At 39.8% G+C, this 23,122-nt stretch overlaps 1 protein-coding gene across 4 annotated transcripts in view; it reads left to right on the forward strand.

The window, feature by feature from the left end:
• Nucleotides 1–623: 623 nt before the first annotated feature.
• LOC104589806 (DNA-directed RNA polymerases IV and V subunit 4) overlaps nucleotides 624–23,122 on the forward strand; it is a 45,523-nt gene continuing 23,024 nt past the window's right edge. For 2 of the 4 annotated variants that reach the window (XM_010248242.3, XM_010248245.3), the window contains exons 1-10: nucleotides 624–812; nucleotides 1,465–1,539; nucleotides 1,720–1,785; nucleotides 1,899–1,973; nucleotides 2,133–2,179; nucleotides 2,305–2,359; nucleotides 7,688–7,799; nucleotides 7,968–8,045; nucleotides 8,122–8,155; nucleotides 8,231–8,299. In XM_010248242.3, the coding sequence (XP_010246544.1) occupies nucleotides 743–812; nucleotides 1,465–1,539; nucleotides 1,720–1,785; nucleotides 1,899–1,973; nucleotides 2,133–2,179; nucleotides 2,305–2,359; nucleotides 7,688–7,799; nucleotides 7,968–8,045; nucleotides 8,122–8,155; nucleotides 8,231–8,299 (681 nt within the window). In that variant the 5' untranslated portion in view covers nucleotides 624–742. The remainder of the gene's footprint in view (nucleotides 813–1,464; nucleotides 1,540–1,719; nucleotides 1,786–1,898; nucleotides 1,974–2,132; nucleotides 2,180–2,304; nucleotides 2,360–7,687; nucleotides 7,800–7,967; nucleotides 8,046–8,121; nucleotides 8,156–8,230; nucleotides 8,300–23,122) is intronic. The other 2 variants (XM_010248244.3, XM_088899245.1) reach the window with 2 other exon arrangements.

Here is a 23,122-nt window from a genome sequence, read left to right on the forward strand (position 1 = left end):
GAATATATTATAATTATATGTATGATCTATCATATCCATAGACCAATTGAAATTTCTTCTTTAATAATTATTATTTTTTGTATTTTTATATTTTTAGAATTAGAAAATAAATAAATAATTAGTTATATTTTATCATTTGATTACAATGATTAAATATATTATAATTATATAGATGATCTACCATATCCATAAAGCAATTGAAATTTCTTCTTTAATAACTATTTTTTTAAATATATTATATAATATTTATTTGTTTTTTATAATTTTTGAAAATAAATAATAAATAATATATAATTATTAATTATATTTTCACATAGAAGTTGTGCTAATGCATGCTTTATAGTTGGATAGGAGAGTTGGGTTTTTCTCATCCCATAAAACATTAAAACTTAAGAATTATAATTTATAAATTATACTTAATTATAAGATTTTTAATGAAATTATAGTTAACTATAATATATTTCTTCATAAAACTATTAAATTATACTTAATTATAAGGTTTTTCTCATTGTTGTATTTTTATGATTTATTAAAGTATTTATAATATTTTCAGATGTATTATATACGTCTATTAAAATTGTATTTCCGATACACTAATAAATTTCCGATACTTTGAGGCTTGATTGCCTATACACAAGTGACGTTGCGGTGGAGGGAAAAAGGTAAAGAGGCTCCCTCTATCTCTGAAAAGCATATACAAGCTAGAAGTTGGTCTGCTGAATCCTGCTTACTGGGTTCCGTTATGGCGGGGAAAGGAGAGAAAGGGTTTAACATGAAATCTTCGCTTAAGTCGTCATCCGGTAAAAAGGAAGGTTTGAGTCTTCTCATTTATCTTCTTCTTCTTCTTCTTCTTCTTCTTCTTTTTTAACTTTTTTCGTTGAAGCTCCTCCGGTTTCCGACGGAGCACACAGACGCAACACCTTAATTGGACTAAATATTGTAATGCAATTGCTAAGACCATAAAACTAGGGTTTCTGTTCAGCTTGAAGAGAGTTTGTCAGTGCTCTATTCGCATTTCATTACTGCTTGAGAACCTCGTAATTTGGTTGCCAAGTTCGGAAATGCGGGGTTATTAATATCGATATCAAAGGCCCAGGATTTCTGTTGCATGGATTTCCGATGGTTTTTTGGACATATTTCCGTCACTTCTTTATGATCGAGAGAAACAATGGGTCATTAGCTTAACATGTTTTTCTGCTATCTTAGTCCTTGGAGGATGGTTTTGACCAGTTGGCAGCATAAAAACTCTTTCACCAAAGCCGCGGGAACAGGAACCAAGCAAATGTCTACTGAGCCTTTTTAAGGGAGGCCAGAAGCACAAATGCTGGAAAAGGGAGTTCGACTTTTCCATATCAACGAACAAATTTTTTCTAATTTTCTCCCTCCTCGTTCGTTGCAATAAGTGTTTTTATTTTTTCCCCTCTTTTAGTATTTTATTTATTTATTTATTTATTTATTTTGTAGCAGCGGCGAAGGGGAAAGATGGAACTTCGTCAAAGAAGGGAAGGACAATTCGGTTTGATACATCTGATCCTGAAGGTTACTGCATCATTTGCCATTTGCTTTTCATTTTCACATAGTGTGCATTGTTTTGGCTCTGCGCGCCTCTGCCGCGAATTTAGTGTTTTTATATGTTGTTACGATGCTAAACTTCACATTTCAACATTACTTGTTCACCAAATGAAACTTTCTTTCTCACTTTTTCTTTGGAATAACCAGAAGCAGAGATTGATACTCCATTAAAATCAGGTGGAAAAGTCATGCCTGCAAGTGTTGCTTCAAAAGGTATGATTCTTTTATCTCATTTGTCTTTATTTTTTTGACTTTCTTTGAACTCTTCGAAGTGGAACTTTAATGGGTCTTTTTCCCACAAATATCTTCATTCCGTTTTTCTTTAGAGTCATCCAACGCAAAAATCAGCAACTCATCAAAGTCGGGTGGAAAATTCTCGTTTGGTTCTCCAGTTTCAAAAGGTTTGAACCTTTTACACTTTTTATTCATTTCTCTCCAGGCTTTTCCTTGGCTGCATGTTGTGATTGGGATATCAAGGGTCTCTCGGATATATTTCTGTTTTGCATAAGCATTCTGCTTACATTTTAATAATCTGTAATGCGTACTTTATGATTGTTTAGGAGATTGGGGCAAAGGAGGAAAGGGAGATAAGACAGTGAAAGCTAGCAAGATAGAGAAAGATAGATAAGAGAAGAGAGAGATAGAGAGATTAGATAGAAGAGAGGAGAAGAAGAGAAGATAAGAAGAGAAGAGAGAAGAGATAGAAGAGAGAAGAGAGAGGAGAAAGATAGAGGAAAGAGTACAGTATCAAAAGGACCTACCATTCCTGAACTGAAAATCGAAGATGGTTGGTATTTGTCTTGTATGATCAGCCTTTCTTTTTATACTTTGTATTTTGTGGACATGTGTTAATTTCAGTATAATCATATGTGATAGTAATTGCACGATAAGTTTGCAGTTCTTTGGATGCTTTACCTTTTAGTAGCTACATAATTAAATATGTTTCCAATTTAACGTTGTCTTGAATGGTTGCTTCAGGGTTATTTTGGGTAATAGATTGCTTCTGAATTCTCAGCTACTGCATTTTCCTGTTGTTGTGTTTATTAGTTTTTTGATCAGCAATTGCTATGCACTACTGCATTTGGACTCCCCCCCTCTATTATCTTTACACTCCTGCATTTCTTTCTGGTCTAGAAGGGAAAACATGCTAAAGAAATATGCCTCAAAATTTTCCAAAAAGTTGCTGTGTCCTTGAGATTTAATTTGTGCTTTAAATTATTTGATTGTTTGAATTGTTTCCGGTCTAATCCTCCCAATACCCCTATATGGGATGTGGGAGCCCCAAACTAGCACTGCATAGTGATTAATGACTTTCTCAATAAGCAACACTTTTTGAGGAGAAAATCTCTAAGGTGGAAACTTTACCAAGTTTAGATGTGCAAGCTACCAAAAGATCAATGGTTTCAAGAAACCATACAAAAATAGTATATTATCTTGGTCTCCTAAGTCCTGCCTTGCACTAAAGCATCAACAGGACTCCCTCCCCAGAGCAAACTGGTTTAAATTTAAGGTTCAAGGTTGCAAGTTATTAATGGAAACAACTTGTTGCTAGGAATCCACAAAATTTGCTATCTTCCTGGTCTAAATTGTGAGTTATTTGTGGTTCATATATGATAAACTAATTTCAATGCAGCAGAATATGTGAACATGATGACAAGTTAATGATGAAATATAGAATATAGCTGGCGAGACTGTATGAATGTGTTGCTAAATAGAGATTTTAGCAATAAGAAAGAAGAAAACCCAAGATGATGATGTTAATGATATGTAGAAAAATAATATCATCATCATCATCATTCATGCCTTATCCCAATTTATGTGGTTGGCTATGTAGAGAAATAATAGAGAAGAGAAAAGAAATGCCTGGCTAGAACTAGAATTCACTAAACTAGAGATAAGAAATACTTGACTACAACCAGAATTCTCTAAACTAGTGTGCATCAAATAAAATCTTCTAATCTTCAATTATAATGACTGTTTATAGACTCAATGTAAGGGCTCAGATATCCCTTTAGTGACTCCAATTCCAACTAGCAAGCTAACCAGAATTAACTCCTCATTGCATTGGAAATAGGGTAAACTAATATATAACCCACAAGGACAGTCAAATATATAAGCCAATTTGTAACTCTAACAACCCATTACTAATATACTATAACTAGATAAATAAAAGATAACTCTAAAAAATAGACCCAAAAGGTAGAAACTTTCTAGTCCCATCATAGACTTTCACCCTATTACTATCAAAATGTTTACTTGGAACCCGGTAAACCTGATAAGCAGATTTGGGCCCCCAACCCTAAGGGATTGTTCTCTTGTGCTTCTTTGTTCAAGACATTTTGTGATTCCTCAGTTCCTTCCTTTCTAGTCAAAGAGTTTGGTGTAGACCCACTCCAACCAAGGTAAGAGCTTTCTGCTGGGAAGTAGTTCACAGGAAGATAAATACTATGGACCTGCTTCAAAAGAGAAGACCTAATTCGTGCCTCTCCCCAAACTGGTGTTTCTTATGCAAATCAAGTAATGAGAGTTGTTGTCATTTACTGATTTTCTGCCCCTTTGTTGCAGAGTTTTGGCTTTGGTTTTCTTCTTTGTTTGGGTGCAGGTGGACGTTACCTACGAAGGTTACTATGCTATTTGATCCCTCCTGTTTTACTTGGCCTAAGATGAGAGGGAGGATAATGTGGAGATGTGTCAGAGCAGCCTTGATTTGGACCATTTGGGAAGAGAGAAATGCAAGAATCTTCTCAGAGAAGGAGAGAAGCAAGGAAGAAATCAGGATTTGTGTGGTTAGGGTGATCCACTGGATCAAGACTCTGGAATTGTTCTCCTAGTTTTCCTTTGATGATATTTGGAGGAATTGGGAGATAGTCGCTAAAAGTTCTAAGAGAAAGGACAGAGTGGAGGTGGTCTGGACACCACCAACTGGAGGTTTTGTTAAACTGAATTTTGATGGGAGTAGCCGAGGTAATCCAAGCCCATGTGGAATTGGAGGGATGGTGAGAGGTTGAGAAGGTAAAATTATATCAATATTTTCTGGCCCTGTGGGTATGGGGGACTCTCTCAAAGCTGAATTGCTTTCTGCAATTCAAGGGGTGCAGATAGTTAGTGAGCTGGATTTGACAAATGTGGTGATAGAAGGGGACTCGAAAGTGGTGGTAGAATGGCTAAGGAACCCGGAGTCTATAATGTGGTGCTACAGAAGTGAAATGAAGATTATTTGGCTAACCAGGAATATGAATTTAAGGATACAATGGGTGAGAAGATCAGCAAATGGGATGTCGGATGCCTTGGCCAAACAAGGGGTGAACAGGTCTAGTCTATTCAGGGCACAATTGTAATATGCTTTTACTTGTATGAGAGGTAGCAGCTCGTGCCTCTCTAAGGGATGATTGTAAAGTCTTTACATAAAATTTTTAATAAATCTCTAATTATTCATAAAAAAAAGCTATGACTCACTCAAAATGTATTGGGTTTTCAAGATCTTGGTCCCATGGGATGGATAGCTCAGTAACCTCTAACAAACAAGTCGGGGCCCTTGAAAAACATGTTGGAAGAAAAGTGAAATAATTTGTAATTTAACTTACTTAAAAACCTAAGCTCTTTGAACTGTTGACTCTGTCAATGCGCCAAGCCATCAATCTCTTGGTTAGGGCCTTCTCTAGAGATCACCTATGCTAGTGAGACCAATAGAAGCCCAGTTGGCTCCACACGTGAAAGCCCATCTTCCTTGTTTCCCTTCTTCCTGGTTTTACATCAGCTAGTGTTTATTTAGTATGAAAGAGCCCCAACCAAAATGTATGTATTCCCCAAAGAAACTTTCATGTTGAAGCATCATAGTCCTCCTGGGGAAAAGGTTTTGGAGGTGTTAATTAGGTGGTTGAAGGAAGACAGCAATGGTTTGTGGAGCTACAGAAATGAAAAGAAAAAAACTTAAATGGCTGAGTAGGGATATTGAGGTGAAGTACAGCTGGGTGAAGAGAAGTGCTAATTCCATGGCTGATGGGTTAGCCAAGCAAGGGGTGCTTAAGGATTCTTTGTTTTGGGCCACTTTTTAGCTTTCCTTCTTGTTCTCTGTTGTGGGGGAGTTAAGATATTTTACCTCCCCTCTCTTGTACTCAAAGTTTCACAATTTTTATATTCTAATAAAACATTCTGTCATTGATAAAAAAAAAAGGTTTTGGAGGTATAACAAGCAGCCAAATAGTCTATGGTGATGAGTTATCACGGCGAAATATGGATCAAGGAATATGGAGTATATCCATGAAAAGTGAACACCTTTTCAAGTATGAAGTGGGGGGGGGGGTACAAGAGTGAGGTTTTTGAAAGACGTGGTGTAATGACAGACCGCTTATGGAGATCTTTCCATTTTTATTTGAAATACCACTTAACAAGGAAGCAAGGGTGGCAGATAACTTTACAATGAAACTACAGAATGGCATCCCCAGTTCAGATGATATTTAAATGACTAGGAAGTGGCTACAACAATGGAGCTGCTGCAGAAATTTCAAGAGATCTGAATTAACAACAGTGCAATGACGGAGCTGCTGCTGAGATGAGGCCTGCAGATTCAACTTCCAAGATCAAGCGTGTGGGATGTGTAGACAGGACCTAGAAAATGTTGATCACTTTATTGTCCACTGCCAACTAGCCCAGGGCCAGGGGCTCTGGTTGCACTTCTTGAGGGTGGTTAACCTAACCTGGGCAATGCCTTGGCCTCTTAATGAGCTGCTTTCAGCCTGGCCAGTTCAGGGTTTGAGTAGGAAAGCAACTCCAGAAAAGTGTCTCACCTTTGACAGGAAGATGGAAAAACATCTTTCCTTTGGGTCCATTTTCTCCATGCAATAGCTGCTGTCACCATCTCCAGAAAAGTGAAGTTTCTGGATCGGACAGCAACTCCAGAAAAGTGTTCACCTTTGTTAAACTTCTAAGCAGAGGCTGAGCTTGGAGAATGCCAACTGCTTCATGTGCTTCTGTTTTGAAGTCTGCAAACCATATTTTCCTGCTGTAAGGGCATGGACATGTCCATGCCATTGGTCTACTATGCGAATCCCTATCCCAAGTGTGTGAAATCCTTTGCCTAGGTTTCCCAACTACTTTGAATCTGTTATCTTAGTACCCAGTGCACGATAACATAACTGTGAAGTGAGGTTCAAGATGGTGACATGTGGTGGGTTCGTGTGAGAGATTGGGAAAAGCACGTTGTTCAGTACTGGTTCTCCTTAGTGCCCTTGTTTGTACCCACTTATGTGAGCTGGTGTAACCAACTGAACTACTTTCTGACAAAAGAATATTCCAGAATCATTCAGATCACACATGATCTGCATGGCAGGATTTTCTATATATTCAGGTGACAGAACACCTTGAGGGACATTTGTTCATATTCCAGTCAATAAGCTGATTTACTCCGATCTCACCACCTTGAGAGATACCATCTTCCTCATCGAGAAACCCTAATTCCCTCAGCTTGCAATTTCCCCCAGATCTTTCTTGCAGAGCTTCTTCACCTCAGTTCTCTCTTCCCAAGCCCTAAGTGTTATCATTAGTGGCATTCCCTTTCCAACTTTCAGAAATCCACTGACCACTGCCTCACACCTGCATTGTTCTTTCTCAACAAGGCTTTGGTGTTATTCTCTCTTATTAGCTACATTTGGTTGCGAAGTGTGCTTTCCTGAATCCATCAGCAATTTTCTGCTAAGCTGGCTGCTTATGGGCTTCAGTAGGAAAGGGGAAGTTGTGTGGGGATTAATACCTATGGTTGTGTTTGGGTTGTACGGATGAAGGGAATGTTAAGGCTTTTGAGAACAAGGACTGCACATGGAAAGAGGTGTTAAGAAAGATGAAAGGAAAGTTGTGTTTCTGGCTGTCAGTCCATAAATAATTCAATGGACTGCCACATGGTGGATATTTTTTTTTGACAAGGATATACTCTTTTTTTTAACAGCAATAGTCTCTATTGTATAGCTCCATGTAAAGATCCTTGGTTCACATGGCTAAAGCATAGTATTTATTTCTTGTCTTTAGTACAATACCTTAAAAAACTCGAACCATTGTCTTTGTAAAAAGATTTTTAATTTAATACAAGTTTTCTTTTTTACTGATCTTCAAAAAAAATCAGAACTTCCGAAGAACACTGAATGCCTGTTAGATTGTGAGGCAGCAATTATTTTACAAGGAATCCAGGAACAGTTGGTCATACTATCTGAAGATCCAACATTTAAGATGCCTACGTAAGAAATTCATTTAAAGTTTTTAAGTTCTTCATTTCATCTAATCTCATCTTTCTTTCTTTCTTTCTTTTTTCCTTTTTTTAATGAATGATAGAATTTCTACTTATTGTGAATTATGGAATTTCTTGATGTCTGAGTTTTCTTTCTGGGGACGTGTTTGCTTTTCAGATCATTTGACAATGGTCTGCAATATGCCAAAACCAGTAACCAGTATACAAGTCATACATCTGTGCAACAAGTGCTTGAGTATCCTTTAATTTGATATTTTGACAACCTTTAACCTCGTGGCTAAATTTTTTTGAAGAATTAACTCATATTTTAGGCCACTCAAAAGACATGGTGTCTCTGATGGCGAGGTTTGGAGCTCAGCACAAATGACTTAATTCCTCTGTGTGATGCGTCCATTCCTGATTTCATAGTTCTGACTGCAGATGTGCATGATTGGCAATATTTTTCCAGAAACAGTTGATGAAGTGTTTGCTCTTATTCCATCCTTGAAGGTAAGCATTATAGTTTGTTTTTTATTAACCAACCAAACAATTCTTTGGATTTTCATATGATTGATAGCTGCATGTCTATGTTTTATTGGACAAAGGGCAGTCCAATGCACAGGGCTCCTACCAATGTGGGGTCTGGGGAGGGACAGATGTATGCAACCTTATTGGGTGGTTCAAGAAACTGTTGTGACTATTTGAGCTCATCAAAGCAAAATCACCCAAGCATGCATTCACTGGGTGATTTGGTTTATAGCATGTTCACATTTTCTTGGAGGCCATAAGAAATTGTAATGATTATGTGAATTTAATGTTCCACATATTAGGCTACCTTCGTATTTCTTAAAATTCCTAGTAAGGTAGTGGATCCTAGAAATAGTCTGTAGTTTTCATTTGATAGCAATTAGTTCATGTATCACTTGGGGTAGTGACAACAAGCATGCACTTATTGGGTAATTTTGTCTTTTGTTTGATTGATAGGATTTTTTTTGATTGGAAATGGTAACTTCATTAATACAACTTAAGAATAACTTTCCAGATTTAAGTACAGCTGTCAACCCCTAAGTAGGAGTTGAGCCCCTAGTAATCTTTCTTACAAAACTGTCCAGAACATTCTCTCCCTCACAGTCCCTTGTTTAACCAACGTGCCAGCTAAACCATTAGCTGATCTCCTTGTCCATTTGAAGCATGCACCGATCTCCCTTGTTATGTTGAGGATTTCCCTTATGCTGTCTATAATCCAGGCTCCCAACTTACTAGATTGTAGCCACTCAATCAATAATTTAGTCTCCCTCTATCTCAATTTGGTGTAACTCTAATTGTTTGGCATATCTTACACCTTGAATCAAGGCCATCACCTCCGCTCTCAATGAGTCCTCCACTCCTATTGGTCTTGAAAATAAAGCCACAATTCTGCCATTTTCATCTCTGAATACTCCTCCTATACCTGAAGGGCCCGGGTTGCCTCTTTGTTTGATTGATAGGATGTCTATGTTTTATTGGTTTTAAATTTGATTAATAGCATGTTAGTATTTTATTGGCATGCTTGTGACTTGTTGGAGGGTCACAAGAAATTGTTGTAGCCACATGAACTCATCGAAACCAAATCGCTCATGCATGCATCATTGGGTGATTTGTTTTTTCTTTGATTGATAGCATGCTAGTATTTTATTAGAAGGCCACAAGAAAGTATTATGTGAACACATCACAATACATGTTAGGCTACCCTGGCATTCTTTGATTATCATAGTAGTAAACCTTAGAGGCAGTCTCTATTTTTTACGTGTTAGTGGGTTATTTTTGTACTATTTTTGGTAGGGAAAAGGCATGCACTCATTGGGTGATTCGATTTTTCATTTCTTTGTTAGCATGTTTGTGTTTTATTGTAGGGTTACAAGGAAGTGTTGTGACCATGTGAACTCATTGAAGCCAAATTACGTAGGCTTGCACTCATTCAATGATTTGGTTTTTCATTTGATAGATAGCATGCTTGTGTTTCATTGGAGGGTCACATGAAAGTGTTGTGGTCACGTGAATTCATCATTCAACATGTTAGGCTACCTTGGAGGCAATCTCTATTTTTTCATATGTTAGTGGGTTGTTAGTGCGCCATTTGAGGTAGCAAGAACATGATGCACTCACTGGATAATTTTCTTAGAACTGAGCAAATAAGCACACTCTAGCCTGAATTACAATTATAAGGTGACCCAAAACAGATCACCCCTTGATACCCCTTGTTTTGCCAAAGAATGCCATGACATTTGCCAATCTGCTGACCCACTAAAAACTAACATATTCTTTGTAAGCGAATTAACTTTCTTTAGAAGATCCCTGTAACCCCAAAAGGCTGTTTTTGAACTTGACAGCCAGCCCACTACCACCTTGGAGTCCCCTTCAACTATCAAGTTCTCAACTCCAAGTTGACTAGCAACATGTATACCTTGTACCACTGCTAGTATCTCAGCCCTTGTAGAGTCACCAACTCCCGTTGGTCCTGAGAATAAAGATAGGATGTTGCTATCCTTATCTCTCAGAACCCTCCTATTACTTGAGGGCCCTGGATTACCTTGACTGCTTCTGTCAAAATTCAGTTTTACTACTCCTTCCGGAGGGGGTTTTCATTCTGCTTGTAGTCTATTCTTTGTGGAGGCTGTGGATGCCATTACTGCCCAATTTCTCTTTAAATCATCATAAGCACGATTCACGAACAAGTTGATCAAAAAAAAAAAAAAAAATCATGAACAGGTCTGAAGTTTTCAGCCAAAAGGTTGTCCTTGTCATTATACACTCATTTACTTCAACAAGGCTTCTTTCATTTTCTTGAAATATTCTAGTATTCCTCTCCTCCCAAATTGTCCACAAGTTAGCTGCCCTGGTATACTTCTACATTAAATTTCCTCTCTTTGTTAGTCGCCCAAAGGAAGACGGTTCAAAAAGTAGATTTACTTCAGAGGGCAAGTTCCACCTACACCCAATGACCCAAATAACATTAAAACCCAATTCCAAATACTGGCAGCAAAAGAACAAGATATCAACAAATGTTGATAGTCCTCACTCTTCACTTTACACAAAATACAGCGGTTTGGGGACAAATACATATAAGTTCTCTTCTTTTGCATGTTTTCCAAAGTGTTGATATTTTTTTTTTTGATTTTTTTTGAGAGAAAAGGTAAAGTATTTCATTAAATCAAACTGAAAAGATACAACCTTGCTCAGTGAAGCATTGGGCAAGACAATAACACTGTACATCCCAAAAAACCACTATATGAATATCATACAGAAAGATTACTGTGCTCCAAAAAAGAGTTATAAGGACAATTCTTGAACAATTTGTGAGTTGCCACCCAAGAGTATAACCTTCCCCAAATGCTCTTTAAGACTTTCTCCTCTAACCTCAAATTGTCTTAAAAAAGCCTCAAATTTCTTTCGGACCAGATTGACCACACTACAACCGTTGGCAACACCTTCCAAACAATCTTGCCTCTCCTTGACAAACCCCTCAGACCCCAACCTTGTAACATTTCCAATACATTCCTTGAGAGGCACAACTGAACTCCAAAAACCTCTAGCATTTTCATCCAAATTTCCCAACTGAATCTGCAGTGCAGAAATAGATGCTCCATCTTCTCAGAATTGTTACCACATAGGACACATCTGCTTGGTTCCAAAGTATTGATCTTACCTCCAATAGAGCATCTAGGACACATCTTGTGACCTAGATGTATGATGTATCCGTTTTTATTTTTTTAACTTTCTTTTTACTATAAATAAATGTTTGTTGAATCTTATTTTATATTTTCTAGAAGTTACAATGTCAGAGGGTCATCATAAGTTTGATGTTCTCTTAACTTTGTGCTGGTGTAGAATGGTAAGTGTACCCAATAGAGCAAGCCCCCACAAGTTGCATCTAGGCTGCAAACTATATCTGTTTGTCCAAATTCAAGTTTGAATCCAATCTGACTAATTTAATCCAAATTCAATCTGTTTATAATTGGATAGAATAAGGATTCACCCATCCAATCTGAGATTATCTGATCTGATAATATATATTTTTGGGTGTGTGTTTGGACAATATTTAAATATATATATATGCTATCATATAGATCAGCATACTTCTACAGCCTCACTTTTGGGAGCTTCCCCCTCCCATTTTTTGGAAATACGATTGAATGTAGTATATTTATTAAAGAGTCAATGGTTCAATTCTCATAGAAGCAGCATTGTCAATGCAGTGAGGTGATAATAACTGGTCGTTTTGACCTCTAGTCAATGTGATTACTAGTCACTCTCTAAGTGCTGACTAGTTGATGATAAAATATCTGTTTTAATTGCGACTCAATAATAGCAGAATTTGAGGCTGTAATTTATGTTACACAAAAAGCGATGGAGATGAGGGTGGAGAAACTAATCATTGAAGGCGATTCAAAGGTGGTGATAAGTTGGTTTGTGAAAACAGAGAATGCATTATGGATGTTTAAGAATGAGATAAAGCAGTTTAAGTGGTTGTCAAGAAATATGCAGGCGAACATTTATATCGGTACAGAGGTTGCAAATTCACTGGCTGATTGATAAATTAGCAAAGAAAATGGTAAACCATAAACATAAACCATATGTTTGGGTCTGTAATGTAACTGGAGAGAGAGAGAGAGAGAGAGAGAGAGAGAGAGAGAGAGAGAGAGAGAGAGAGAGAGGCTATGCTTGCATGATCCTTTTGTTTTTGTATTGTAAGGATTGATCATCTCAATCTCTGGGATGCTGGATTATAATTTAAGATATTGATGCAATCTCACAAAAAGTCAGGCCATAGGCTAGGATAGGGAATTGCAGCCTTTGTTTTCCAAAGAAAAAGTTCAACCTTAACTATTTGATGTGCCCTTTGTTTGTGGCAACTCCATACCAGCACATCCTTGATTAGAAGAAAATTAAAAGAACTCCACTGCCTTTGTTCTGTCTTATATACCATCAGCCAATCATGTTCCATCAAATATATTCTAAAATAGTTTAAAGATTTTTTTGAGTAGGTTGACATTCTAAAGGCATCAATCCACTCTAAAACCATCTTCCAGCACATCCAAGTTTCCTTTCCTCTTTCCCATTTCTAAATTTAAAAAACTACCTGGTTTGTCTCGGTAAATAGTTCTTTTGTTTTTCAATGACAATCCTGCACAGGACCTCCTCAAATTTAAAAGCCCTTATAATTCTCCATTCCACTAAGTTTTGACAAAACTATTCTGCTTTAAATCTTACATTGCAGAATTTGTGTTAACTTGTTGAGCAGTCTGTTACCAGGATCCTATTTAGTGTTGAAAAATGAAAGAAAAAATCACAGGAAAAGAATAAAAGAGAGGCAGAAATGTATGAAAAGAGACAGAGAAGAGACTGAATGAAAAAAGGGAGCCAGAAAAAAGGAATCAGTCTGCCGCCCCAAACAACTGTATTTATATGATCTTATAAAAAAATGTACCAATAACCAAAATACCATACTTGTCAAAAAAAAAACCAAAATACCATGCCACCCTAATAAAATAATAAAAACATATAACAAAAGCATAAAAATAGTCATAGTAACCCCCTTCGATAACTGTAAAGCCATCCTAGATCCAATAGAGAATGATTTGGAAATATCAGCTATCAATGTTCAGGCTGAGTTCGGATCATTCACAGTCTTCAAATGGAATCCAACATCCAACTCCAAGGATTTTTTTGTCGAAGATGGTGTGGTGGTGCGTGTAATAGGCTTGCCATTCCATCTATGGAAACAAGAAATAGAAGAGTCTATAGCTGTGTTGTGTGGAGGAATCTTGAAAGGTGCTTTCTGGGGCGATCTCTATTCAGTAGCAATCTTGCTAAGTGGTGTGAAGCCAGAAGAAATTCCACGAAAGGTAGAGGTATGAACAGAGGGGAGCTTTGTCTCTGTGTGGTTAGCTTCCTCCATTGAAGCAGGGCTGTGGAAGGAGGCTCGTATGGTAGGATGGGAGGAGGAAGAAGAAGCACTACGTGGACTTGTGAGATTGGGTAATTCAAATGGGAAGGGATGTTTCACTAAGAAGGGCCAACAAATTCTGGGAAGCCAAAAAGCTTTGGGGCAGTTGGAAGGTCAAACTTGGAGAAAGCAAGAAAAAGGTTATGACAAATGGCAGATCCTTTGCGCAGGTGGTGTCAGGGGAAATAGACAAATTTTCCAGTGTCGAAAGGGAGAGGGCTGAACCAGCAACCTCAAATAGGGAAGGTTGCTGGTTCGACCATTAAAACAGGGGGGCGTGACTCTTTAAGTGGTCACATGGGACGAAAAGAAGGGCCCAATCGAGTGGATCCCTTTTATGGTGGGCCGGAGAAGGCATCTCAAGTAAAGGCCTTAAAGTTGGGCTCCTATAGTCTTGAGCCCAAGGCCCATTACAAGACAGATGGGCCGAGGGACACGTTAAGTAAGCACGTGATTGGGAGGAGGGATGAGCTGATAGACGAGATAAAGCGTCTATCTTCTTCAACCCCGAACCCCTCCTCTCGATCGAATAGATCAGGCGCAAAAAAATCTCAAGACTCGCAGTCTCGAGGCTCTCTACAGTGGGTCCCATCCAACCTGGTGAACCGTCTCTCACCAGATAGGCGCAACTCGAGATACCTAAAGCCTAGTGATATGAATAGAACAAGGCTTGAAGATTGGTTGAGTGAACAAAACAACAATGACGATTCTGATAGAGACGAAACGCTAGGTCTTGGAAGTCTGTCTCCGAAAAGCAACAATGATTTTCTTGAATTAGAAAGTTTGCATACAGAGCTGTTGTTTTTGGAGGAAGAGACTGAAGAGGCAGGTGGCGGGAAGACTAGAAATGGTGAAGAAAATGGTACTAAAGCTGTGAAAACTCCTCCTCCCTTCGTCGAGGGAGCTGACCCTGAGTCTAATGAATTACAGGATGTTGGTGGAGAGGGACAAGAATCGGCCGTGAGGATGGATGCGGGTATTCCAGTGTCGGAAACACAGAGAAAGGTTTTCCAAGTGGGTAGGTCGTCAGGAAGTGATTCTTTCACCATGTCTACTTCACAATCTTGTCCAAAAAGGGGAAAGGCTTTAAAACCATTTGCCGCCTGTCAACAAGTCATTTCCAGTGTTTCTAGTCCTACCCCTGTTCTATCAGGTATGGGTGTCAATTCTGTTTTAGGTATTGACTTGTTCGCTATGCCTGTAACAGATATCCCAGCTTCCCATCCAGGAGGTTTTGATGCAAGAGAGAGGGTGATAGTGGAAGGAGAGAGGGTGTTGGAAGGAAGTAGTAAGGGGGAGGCGGATAGAATTTGGGAGTTGATCTGTACAATGATGGGTAACTAAAGAAAAAGGAAGGACTCGTAGAAAGATGCTGTAGCCAAAATAAGTGTGAGCAGGGTAAAATTCTTTCTCAAACATTGGCTGGAAAGGATGAAGGAAAGAAAAAGGATGATTGCTGTATTGGGAAGGGGGGGAAAAGAGGAACAAATAAGAAAAAAAGATCTGAAGTGGAAAGGCTAATTTCAGACATTGAGGGGGATTTAGAATTCAGTGGTAGAGGGGATAGGAGGAAGGGCCTAAAATGAGGAGAATATGGCCTCTTATTGGGTTCCTTTGCTATTTTGTCTCGATGAAAATTATTAGCTGGAATGTAAGAGGGTTAGGGAGTGCAAGGAAGAGAAGGGCGATCAAAGACCTACTCCGAAGGGAAAAACCTGATATTGTGCTGTTACAAGAATCCAAACTGATGGAATTAGATGGGAGATGGGTGAGGAGTTTTTGGAGGTCTAGAGGTTTAGGTTGGAGCTCGTCTCCTTCTTGGGGAGCCTCGGGGGGGATTGTAACACTGTGGAGGGAGGATGTGGTGGAAGTAGTGGAAGAATTGATAAGCAGATTCTCAGTTTCCATTAAGTGCAAGAATGTAGAAAATGGGTGTGTATGGGTCTTAACCAATGTTTATGGCCCTAATTTCTATAGAGAGAGGAATGAGATGTGGGAGGAACTATATGCAATCAAGGGGCTATGGGATGGTCCTTGGTGCCTGGGCGGGGATTTTTAATGTCATTAGATTCTCTGATGAAACCAGTAATCCCAATAGGTAATCTCAACAAGCATGAGGAAATTTAATGGTTTTGTTGAAGATTGTGAACTGAAGGAAATACCTCTGCTGCAAGCCAGTTACACTTGGTCCAACCTTCAGGAAACCCCTTTATGCTCGAAGTTGGATAGATTCTTATTTAACCTTGCTTGGGAGAATAGTTTGGAAAACTTGGTTGCTAGGGCGTTACCCAGGGTCACCTCCGATCACTATCCTATCTAAATAGGAACTGAGTCTTTTCCTATAGGACCCAAACCTTTTAGATTCGAAAATATGTGGCTTACCCATCCAAATTTTGTGAAAAAAGTGAAGGAGTGGTGGGGTGAGGAGGAGAGGGGGGTAAGATGGAAGGGGATCAAGTTCCATAAGAAATTAAAAAGGTTGAGAGCCAAAATAAAAGAGTGGAATAGAGATCAGTTTGGTAGAATTGAGGAGCAAAAATTGGGCCTAATCTCTCGAATAGAGAATTTGGATGTAAAGGAATCTCACAATGGGCTGACCGAGAAGGACAAAGTGTTAAGGAGACAATTAGAAAAGGATTTGGAAGAAGTGTTATTGAGGGAAGAAATCAGTTGGAGACAAAAATCTAGACACAAGTGGATTAAGGAAGGCGATGGGAACACTAGATTCTTCCATGATTTGGCAAATGGGAGACGAAGAAAGAATTTTGTGACCAAGCTAGAGATAGGAGAGGAGGTGATTAACAACCAGGATGACATAGTCAGAAAATTTGTGGACCACTTCAAATCGATTTATAGAAGGCCTTTGAGTGAGAGAACAATCATGGAAATGGTGGATTGGCCAAGAATTGATGAAGGAGTGGTAAGGTGGCTGGAAAGGGATTTCGAGGAAGAAGAGATTAAGAAAGCTGTCTTTCTAATGGATAGATCCAAGGCTCCGGGTTCAGATGGCTTTACAATGGGTTTTTATCAAGATTGTTGGGAGGTGTTGAAAGAGGATCTAGCTGAAGTCTTTAAGGAATTTGCAGACAATCACACTATAAGCCCTGGAATTAATGCCACCTTTTTGGCCTTGATACCTAAGAAGAATGATGCCAACCACCCAAAAGATTATAGGCCTATTAGTCTGGTGACAAGGATCTATAAAATTCTGGCTAAAGTGCTCTATTGAGGATCAAAACAGTCCTCCCTCCCATCATTAGTGAAACACAGGGTGCTTTCATTCAAGGGCGACAAATAACAGATCAGAGCGAATGAGTGTGTGGAGGAAATGAAAAGGTCTAGTAAGAAATGATTCATTTGTAAATTGGATCTTGAAAAGGCCTATGATTTGGTGGACTGGGAGTTTCTATTAGAGGTTATGCGAAATGGTGGATTTGGGGACAAGTGGTGTAGTTGGATTTTTGGGCAGTACTTGTCACTACTCTATTCTGGTAAATGGTACGGTGAGGGACTTTTTTCCAGCTTGCAGGGGTGTCAGGCAAGGGGATCCACTTTCACCCTTCCTTTTTACCTTAGTAGCTGATGTGATTAGTAGGATCATTACTAAGGCTGACAGCGAAGATGCCATTAGGGGTTGGAGAATAGGGAGACACCAAGTCCCCGTCACCCACCTTCAGTTTGCAGACGACCTAATGATTTTTTGTGAAGGAGGTCTTAGTGAAAAGGTAGCAAACCTAAAGGAGCTAATAAAAGGATTTGAAAGTGTCTCTAATTTGAGAATAAATCTGGAAAAGAGCTGCTTGGAGGTAGGGGAGGTCGAGGCTATTGCGGAGTGTCTTGAGTGTTCCACCTCTGCTTGGCCTATGTCATATTTAGGGCTTCCTTAGGGGCAAATCCTAGGGAGAGTAAATTTTGGACCCCAGTGTTAGAAAAGTTTGAGAAGAGATTAGTCTCATGGAAGAGGAACTATATCTCTTTAGGAGGGAGAATTACCCTAATAAGAGCTACCTTGGCTAACTTACCTACCTATTATTTGTCTGTCTTTAGGATACCAGTTAGGGAAGCTAGGAAACTGGAGAAGTTGATGAGAGACTTCTTATGGGAGCCAGGACAAGAAAAAAAGGATCACTTGGTTAATTGGGAAATTGTGTGTAGAAGTAAAGAAGAGGGGGGTTTGGGAATTGGGAGTGTAACTAGAAAGAATCATGCTCTGTTAGGGAAATGGTTGTGGAGATGGCCTTTGGAAAGAGAGAGATTGTGGCATGAGGTGGTGGGAAGCATTCATGGGAGGTCAGAGAATGGATGGGATGCTAGTGTATCGAGGCAAGCTAACCTAGCAGCACCTTGGAAGGCTATTCACTACACCCTTCCTCAATTCCTCAATTTCTCAATTTTATCAGGTATGAAGTTTGTTTTGGCAACTCTATCCTTTTTTGGGAGGACATTTGGGTAGTTGACTCACCGTTAAAGGATTTGTTCCTGTTTTGGAGCAGCTACAGTAATCCGAACCAGTGAAGAAGGAAGAAGATGAGGAAGAAGACAAGAGAAAGAGAGAACAGGAGGGTTTAGTCAAAACTGATTAGTCTACCATTCAGTCGACCCCCTTATGTTTATTAGGTTCTAATTACACTTACAAAGACTAAACTGCCCTCACTTAAGTGTGGGGCAGAGTACTCTAATAAAACAGCCACATAAGCAAAGTACTTAACTGACATGAGATTACTAAACTACCCCTATTCGGCTCACTCTAACACTCCCCCTCAAGCTGGAGAATATATGTCATATAATCCCAGCTTGTTACATAGATGGTTCACTTTCCCTGAGTTTAGAGCTTTTGTAAACAAATCTGCCCATTGATCATTCGAGCCCACATGTTCTGTGTTCATCTCTCCAGCAAGGACCTTCTCCCTCACAAAGTGGCAATCAACCTCTATGTGTTTTGTTCTCTCATGAAATACATGATTGGATGAGATATGGAGTGCAGCTTGGTTGTCACAATACAGTCTCATAGGTTTATCCATGTGAAACCCAATTTTTTGTAGAAGATTCCTCAACCACACTAACTCACAGGTAGTATGTGCCATGGCCCTATACTCAGCTTCAGCACTACTTCTGGCCACAACCGTCTGCTTTTTACTCTTCCATGTCGCAAGATTTCCTCCAAGAAATGTGCAATAGCCCGTAGTAGATCTTCTATCATTCACTGAGCCTGCCCAGTCTGCATCTGTATACCCCACTACTTCAAGTTTTCCTCCTGGTTTATACAATAGTCCACGGCCTGGAGCTCCTTTCAGATACCTCACAATTCTAAGAATTGCATCCCAGTGAGGTATACGAGGGTCCTACATGAATTGGCTCACCACACTGACTGCAAAGGATATGTCGGGTCTCGTGATAGTCAGATAGTTTAGTTTCCCCACTAGTCGTCTATACCTTCCAGGATCTTCAAATACTTCTCCTGTATCACTGCTCAACTTAACATTTGGTTCCATAGGGGTCTCAGCCGGTTTTGCACCTAACAGTCCTGTTTCTTCCAATAGATCAAGAACATATTTTCTTTGGCACAGATTTACACTTTGTTTTGACATGACAACCTCTATTCCCAAGAAATATTTCAATGTTCCAAGATCTTTTGTTTGGAAATGATTTTACAGAAATACCTTTAATTTGCCAATCCCCAATTTATCACTGCCAGTAATGACAATATCATCCACATAGACCACTAATAGAATCTTCCCAGCTTTTGAGTCATAGCTGAACACTGAGTGATCTACCTGGCACTACTTCATTCCAAAACTCTTCACCACTTCACTGAACTTCCCAAACCAAGCACGCGACAATTGTTTCAGCCCATAAATTGCCTTCTTCAATCTGCATACCTTACCATCCTTTCCCTGAGCAACAAACCCAGGTGGTTGCTCCATATATACCTCCTCCACAAGATCACCATGGAGAAAGGCATTCTTTATATCAAGCTGAAACAGAGGCCAATCATACATAACTGCCAGGGAAATTAGTACACAAACAGAACCAATCTTAGCCACCGGAGAGAATGTCTCCATGTAGTCCACTCCATACAACTATGAGTAACCTTTAGCAGCAAGTCTGGCCTTCAGACGCTCCACACTACCATCTGGCAAGTATTTCACAGTATACACCCATTTACATCCCACAACATGCTTACCAGGTGGGAGAATAGTAAGTTCCCACGTTTGAGTATGTTGAAGAGCAGAAAGTTCCTCTTCCATTGCCTGCCGCCAATCAGGTGAACTGAGAGATTCTTGAACATTGTTAGGTATGGAAATAGAGGATAAAAGGGAAACAAACTGGCGATGTGATGTAGAAAGACGAGATAATGAAACAAAATTGGAAATGGGATGGAGGGTAGAACTGCGTTTACCTTTCCGTAAGGCAATGGGTAGGTCAAGGTTTGAAGGTTCAACAATAGGAGCCATGAGAGGATCCGCAGATGAGGTAGAAGCTGGAGGAGGGGCTGGTGTCGTTCGACGTGTATACACTTGCTGAATTGGTGGACGTTCGGTGGTGATCTGCACGGGATGAGGTGATGAGTCTACTCCAACAACAACATCTGGAACTGGATCACTGACAGGGAGAGGAAGAGGAAGTGCGGGTGGAGACGAAGGCGCTTCAGGACTTGAGAAGAAGGGGACTGACTCAAAAAAGGTGACATCAGGGCAGACATAGCACTTCCGGGTAATGGGATTATAACACTTGTACCCCTTTTGAGTCCGTGAGTAGCCAAGGAAGACACATTTAATTGAGCGTGCATCTAGCTTGTCTATTCCAGGGCTCAGATTGTGGACAAAGCACACACAACCAAAGACACGAGGAATTAATGGGAATGGAGATAAAGTGGGAAACAAGATAGAGAAGGGGGACCGACCATGAAGGATGAAGGAGGGCATCCGATTAATGAGAAAACATGCAATGAGTACAGCATCACTCCAAAAACGTTTAGGAACATTCATGTGGTGAAGAATAGACCGAGCAGTTTCAAGAAGCTGACGGTTCTTCCGTTCAACTACCCCATTTTGTTGAGGGGTGTATGCACATGATGTCTGATGAATAATGCCATGCTGTTCTAAATACTGTTGAAATGAAGTAAGAAAATATTCACGACCATTATCTGAACGGAGAATTTTGGTTGGAACACCAAATTGTGTGCATATTTCAGCATGGAATTTTTGAAAAATGGAAAACAATTCACTTCTTTCTTTCATTAAGTAAATCCATGTCATTCTTGAACAATCATCAATAAAGGAGACAAAATACTTGTACCCATTATAAGACTCTATTTTGATTGGACCCCAAACATCTGAGTGAACCAAAAAAAAATGACTCAACATACGACTCTCAACTCTTGGATTGAAGGACACACGACGATGTTTCCCAAACTGACATGAATCACATTGCAAAACTGACAAATGACTCAATGACGAGACCAAAATCTTGAGAGCCTTGAGAGATGGATGTCCCAGTCGGCAATGCCATTGTAGAGGAGTAAGCGAAGTCTGAAGAGCAATTGAAGATCCACCACCGTCAAGATAATACAGTCCACCAGCTTCATACCCCCCACCAATCTTTTTCCCCATCTTGAGATCTTGAAAAACACAAGTGGAAGGAAAGAAGGTAACAGAACAGTTAAGAGCTTTGGTTATTTTACTAACAGACATGAGATTGAATGGAAACTTAGGGACATATAAAACAGATGATAAGGGCACAGAAGCCATGTCAACATTACCAACACCACATATGGGAGATGAGGACCCATTGGCAAGTGTAACAGTTTGTGATGTGGAGGTTTCAGAAAGAGAAGAGAACACACCTGGAGTCCCGGTCATATGATCTGAGGCTCCAGAGTCAATAATCCAGGGAGAGGTTTTAGATGACATGCAAGCAATACCTGATTGGGCAAGTGTGGCAGTGGTATGCTGTGAAGTAGTTTGAAGGAACCGTTCATACTCATCACGCGGTACACTCACCATTTCCCTCCCAGAGGTAGATGTAGATGTGGGATGAGTTCGGTCTGCCGGTTTACTGTCATTGATATCAACCTCACCTGCTACAGCATGATTAGCCCATTTAGAGGGAGGGCCATGTAGATCATAACAGAATTTCACTGTGTGTCCCTCTCTACCACAATGAGTACATTTCCTTGTAGAGTTATTCTTCCCTCTGCCATGGCCTCCCCCTGAGTCACGACCACCCCGACTAATCATGGAACTGCCACGGCCTCCTCAGGGAGCATGACCTCCCCCTCTTGTACTATGTCCAACCCCTCGAGCTGTCACAAGTGCTGATCTATCAGACAGTGTGGAGTTCTCTGTCTGTCCCAAAGAAATTCTACGAAGCCTTGAGAATACTTCCTCAAGTGTAGGAAGAGTAGAGCCCCCCAATATTTGGGCTCTAACTGGTTCATATTCCGACTTCAGCCCCACTAAAAATCTTGTAACATCTAGTTGCTCCCTTTGCTGTTGCTGAACTTTAATATCTGGAGTAAGGGGGTGATAGACATTGAGTTCATTCCTTATATTCTTCATGCTGGCATAGTACTCTTCTAGTGTTTTGGTTCCTTGTTGTAAATCAAAATACTCTTGATAAAGTTGATACACTCTTGTTGTGTTATCTTGTCCAGAATATAGCTTCTTAGCATGCTCCCATATATCCTTAGCCGTATCAAGGAACATGAAGTTGGCACTAATTTTGGGTTCCATACTATTCCACAGCCAAGTCATGATTTGAGCATCTTCTTGCTCCCAATCATCAAACCCTGGAGAGTCCTCCGGTGGCTTTTCATCTCTTACATGCTTTACTTTCTTCTTTGCCTTGAGAACAATTCCACTGATTTAGCCCATGGAACATAGTTCTCCCCATTCAGCTTAATTGAGGTCATTTGTACCCCTAGGTAGTCGGAGGAAATTACCACATTAGGTTTCTGATCATTGTAGCCATCTCCTATTGCTGCCATTGTACTCTTTCACAGTTGCCTCTAACCTTACTTCTCAGCTACAAGCTGATTGATGTTGTTCACAGTTTGATACTTCAGCACCTATTGCAGCCCTTAAACACAACAGTGGGAGCACACACTTGTTCTTTTTCACACTACTGCTGACTTCACACACCTACGACCCACATAAGCATCACAAGCACCACAACACAACAGTAGGCCCTCTTACAACCACTCAATAAAAAAAATTGTGCATCACAGGCACCACAACATAGTCAAACTGCTACACCCAGTTCAGATTTGTTTAACACACTTAAGAGGGCATTACACGACCACAAGGAGCTTGGCAAGGTCACTGCATTCCACCTTACACCACTCG

This window comes from Nelumbo nucifera, chromosome 1, assembly GCF_055504915.1.
Source record: "Nelumbo nucifera cultivar China Antique chromosome 1, China Antique-T2T, whole genome shotgun sequence".
Classification (NCBI taxonomy): domain Eukaryota; kingdom Viridiplantae; phylum Streptophyta; class Magnoliopsida; order Proteales; family Nelumbonaceae; genus Nelumbo; species Nelumbo nucifera.